Consider the following 4,677-nt stretch of genomic DNA (forward strand, 5'->3'; position numbering starts at 1 on the left):
ATGTTAGTAGTTATGAAAAATATTGTATCCTTATATTTATTGGTTGTGAATTTGAGTTCAAAAATCAGTCTCCCTAAAATTGGAGTAAGGTTGCTTATTGTACTTCTTTTCACTAACATGTATAGAGATAGTAATGCTCTTCCACAAAACTTTGAAAATGATGCATCTATTAACTATAGATGTCTATGTAGCATTTCACTGATTCTATTTATGATTTTAACCATCTAATACCTATTTATACTGATGCTGGAAAAATAGTAAAACAAAAGTTTGTTTCCTGTATGCGTACCAGAAGCACATAGCCTGTGTTTGTTTCAAACTTTTACTTTTTCGATTTCTGTTGTTTCCTTTCTTGGAATAGCATATATGAAATATCCAATGAGAATTTCCAAGAATAGGCTTACTGTGCAATTAGAGAACGTGGAAAGATTAAAGGAAATCTAATCATTGATAAGATCTTCATACTTGGCCTACAAGCATTCCACGTCTCATTGTAGACTGTATTATTAGTCATAGGAGAATATATATATATATATATATATATATATATAAGAGGATTTACAAATGAGAGAAAATGACAATAAGTAAAGAGCATCATTCAGCACATGAATTATTGTCCTCACTTTGGTTTTCATACACTAATCAATTATACAAGGGTGTGATACATGCTCTCTTAATTAACAGCTGGCATAAAGGGGTAATATGCTCTATGAAAACAAAATACATACACTCAGAATATGGGACCAAAAATGATGAATTGAATTATGAAAAAGGAGGAAGCTTTGCATAAGAGGCTCAATGAACTCTATTGTTTTTTTTTAACACTTGCTGATAACAAATGGGTGCATTCTTCTTATGATTACACTTGCTGAAACAATTTAAAAAATAAAAAATAAAAATAAAACGAATGAGAATGTAGTTCTCTTAAGTCTTCTGTTTAAGAATGTGACGCAATTGAGATTTCTGGCTTTCAATTTTCACTTCCAGAAGCTTGGCCTTCGCATTATGTTTTTGAATGCCTCGTGGCCACTCTATGCGTCCTTTCATCCCTCGAGTAATGTGTGGATTGGCCGAGTCTGGTACACTCTGTTGTGCCACTGTATCCTGGCATCTGGGCTCACCTTCAGCTGACCCTCTACATGTAGAAGATTTCTTGACACTAGAAATTGTCCCATTTGAAAGCCTTCGATTATCCTCATCTATCAAAATCTTATAGAATTCACCATTACTTGGGTGTGATTTCCAGGGATTCGATACTGGAGATGCCTTCTGCTTTATTTTCTTATCAGATAGTGAGCAAACCTCACTGATTTCTGGACTAAGAGATTCTTGATTTGTGTTTTCATCACATTCAATTCGGGTCTCCAAAACTTTTTTTTCTTGGTTGAACCTATTAACTGAGGTGCCACTACCTTCAAGTGAGCAAATGCAACCCTGATCCTCAGCATGGCTAGCACTTTCCCCACCTCTAATATCTTCTTCTAGACCACTCTTATAATCAATAACATGATTTGAATGTTTCAGCACCAACTTTTTGTCGGAGGCATTGTTATTTAAACATGGTTCAATCTCCTTTTCGTTAGCTTCACCTTCACTGAGAAGTTCAATCTCCTTGATATCTTGAATATTCATTGATTTAATTGCCTGCATGATCAACTCAGCTTCCCTCAACTCCATGACATTCAGGTTAGAACTTCTGGACCTCAGGAAAGTCTCAAGGTCTGTTACCAGCTTGTTCATCTGAAAATATCTTTCTTCAAGAGCAAGCTTTGCATCAACCAGCTTCATTTGGACATGTTCTTCACGCCAAACCTCAGCCATCTGCCACATCTTCCTCTCTTCTTCCACTTCCTCACAAACTTTCTTGTACTTTCTCTTCAATCCCTCAACACTGGCCTCATCTTCTCCAATTTGCTTGGCTAGTTCACTACAAACTTCCTCCATTAGCTCTCGAAGCCTTTTTTCTTCCTCATAATTTTGCATGATCTGCTTTGCAGATAACTTGGCATTGGCAACCTGATTGACCAATTTGGAACTGAAAATTTCCATCTTATGACGATTCTTCCTTTCCCTGCCTAATTCATTCTTTAAGCCATCCACAACCACAAGAATTTTTGCACGTTCTCTGCTCTGCCATGAAATCCTTTCCTCTTCAACCTTCCTCAGCAAGTGTTCACTTTTTTTCTTAGAGGACTTCAACTCATCTTCAAGTTCACGAATTCTTGATCTAGCACGTATTAGTTCTGCTTGCAGGACAGAAACAATAGAGATAGAAGCATTGTCTTGATTTTCAAGAAGCTTTATGTGGCTGTTAAACTGGTAGACCTTGTCAAACACTTTTGAACGCCTAGGTTCCCACTTTGTTGCCCCCTCCATTGCGCATTTGGGATATTGCAAAGAAGATTCAGGCTGGGAATGATGTAGTTTGAAGATCAAAGATTAGGTTAGAAAATCTTAAAAACAGAGAGAATGAGAGAGACATTATAAGAATAGCATGTTATTTTTCCATTTCTGAGACAAATTAGATCAAATGACCAGCTAAAGCTATGACCTCATTATCGTGACATTCTCTATACAGTTCACATATTCTCTATGGTAAAAAGGAAATATCCAAGATATATATGATCATCTCAAGGTCACACTAGTTTATCCACACCTAGACCGCACTTCATCTCCACCCATCCTGACTAAACTAGTTCTCTCTCCCAAAACATTTATGAACAGTTGCGAACTAGAATAACCCAGAGAAAGAAAAAGATTTACCTCATACTGGATTCCATCCTTTGGATGAGAGACAGGTAGGGATCTTTGCAACTGCAACTGATCCTTTATTTCCAGACCATAGTCCCTACTTTTCCGGTGATGGGTAAACTTAATCTTTACACGTCCAATACCAGTCTGCATTGCAGGGAAGAATGTGACAAGGATTTTAAATTCACAAATGTTACAATTTTATTGACTTCACATTTGCACACCATGATCCATGTATAAACAATAGTATAATCCACTCCATATGTATTTTAGGCAACTACCTCTAGAATAAATATACAAAATTTAAGTGCATCACCTAAATTTCAATGATTTTTTTTAAAAAAAAAATTTTAAAAAGGACAAAATATGAATGAAGTTGATGTGAACGGTAGATGAATCACTGATTTAATCTTTCACTTTGTTGGCTACTAACTATAAACTCCATTACATGTGCTTTGGGATTGTTTATACTTACTAGACTTACTAACTTTGGCACCTACTCTTACCCAACTACTGAAGTACTGTCCTGATAGTTGCTGTTGTTAATTAATATCGGTATGCTGTTTTTTTTTTTCAGTAATTTATCGATCTCTATTATTCTATCCTATCCAAAATCATAGCCTCGCCTCCTTAATTAACATGTAATTTTATATTACTTCTCCAACCGTATCCAAAATTATACTCTCATAATATTTTTTTTAATATATATTAATTCTACCAATGTTATTTTAGGCAATCCTTTACTTTTTCAATTCATTTAAATTGAATCAAATCAACCTTTCTCACTAGTGTATTAGTTAATAACAAAAATGATATAGAATCAAAGTTATTTGATTTAATTCTCAACAAGGCAAGCACAATTTGGTCTATGGGAAATTAAAAGAAGAGAAAAGAAAATACAAAATTCCAACATTGTAATTTTTTTTTCCCCGAATTTATAACAATAACTCAGATCAATTAAGCCAACATTTGTACTAGTGTCAACAAAGAGGGAGTTTTGTTTTGTTTTTCATTAACATTAACATACAGAGTCAGATGAAAGTATCATTGTATCTTATGTTGTACTGGATTTTCACCAACCACAAATTCAGTTTTCGTACAAACCCAAGTTAAAACAAAACCCAAAGTTTCAAACTTTATTATTATTTTTTTATTTATTTAAGAGACAGTACTCTCCCATTGAAAATACAGTAATAGCGAAAATCAAAAAAGTTACCTGCTTCCTAAAAAAAAAAAAAAAAAAGTTACCTGCTGACAGTGAGGTGCACCGAGCAATCGCCAGAGACCGGCGGCGAGTTTTCTGGCGGAGGCTTGGACTCTGCCTCGTTGAAATAGCTCGGAGACGAGCTTCGTGTGGTGGTGGTGGTGTTGGTAGTTAAAGACAAGGTCGTTTTTGTTGTCTTCGAACTTCCAGGACGAGTGGGGAGTAGTAGTTGGTGGAGGTCCGAGCAGGCGGAACCGGTTAGAATTCTTGGGTTTGCGGCGGCGGCGGCGGAGACGAGGAACCGCCGGTGAGTGGTGGTGGGACTCACCTGTGAAGCTCATGGTGTGGAATAATCATCAGCCATTACTGAAAATGTGAGAGAGAGAGAGAGAGAGAGAGAGAGGTTCAAAACAATTGTACAAATACAGATAGTACAGTGCAATACAAAGAGAAAGTGAGTTCAAGTTTTTCGGGGATGTTGTGGAAAGCACGGTACAAAGTTATATATATAGTTGCACTTCTACAGTCTACTACTCTCTCTTTTGCTGACTTTTGCTGTCTTTAATTTTGCCAGGTGTGAGCGTGTGTTTTTTTATAATTAGCTTCACCTGTTAATGTGTTGTTTTATTTAAAATTGACTCTCAGTTCTTTTAAGTTTTAACCACATTGTCAACAACATGGTATTCTATCCTAAACTCTTGTAAAAGGATTTGAATAAGTTG

The 4,677-nt window shown here is 35.9% G+C and overlaps 1 protein-coding gene across 1 annotated transcript; it reads right to left on the minus strand.

Annotated features, from left to right (window-relative positions):
- Positions 1-757: 757 nt before the first annotated feature.
- Positions 758-4,443, minus strand: LOC126727105 (uncharacterized). Its single transcript, XM_050432601.1, has 3 exons — positions 4,000-4,443; positions 2,764-2,898; positions 758-2,409 (listed from the first exon to the last, which is right to left on the minus strand). Exons 1-3 carry the CDS (start codon positions 4,294-4,296, stop codon positions 925-927), a joined length of 1,917 nt encoding a protein of 638 aa, XP_050288558.1. The 5' UTR covers positions 4,297-4,443; the 3' UTR covers positions 758-924.
- Positions 4,444-4,677: the final 234 nt, after the last annotated feature.

This window comes from Quercus robur, chromosome 5, assembly GCF_932294415.1.
Source record: "Quercus robur chromosome 5, dhQueRobu3.1, whole genome shotgun sequence".
NCBI classification, from domain to species: Eukaryota; Viridiplantae; Streptophyta; class Magnoliopsida; order Fagales; family Fagaceae; genus Quercus; species Quercus robur.

Bases quoted from the DNA above. Each gene is read 5' to 3' on its own strand.
- LOC126727105 (XM_050432601.1), bottom strand. From the start codon at position 4,296: ATGAGCTTCACAGGTGAGTCCCACCACCACTCACCGGCGGTTCCTCGT. The intron at 2,899-3,999 runs GTAACTTTTTTT...CCTGCAATGCAG, and splicing joins GTGCACCTCACTGTCAGCAG to ACTGGTATTGGACGTGTAAA. The intron at 2,410-2,763 runs GTAAATCTTTTT...CATCATTCCCAG, and splicing joins AGGATGGAATCCAGTATGAG to CCTGAATCTTCTTTGCAATA.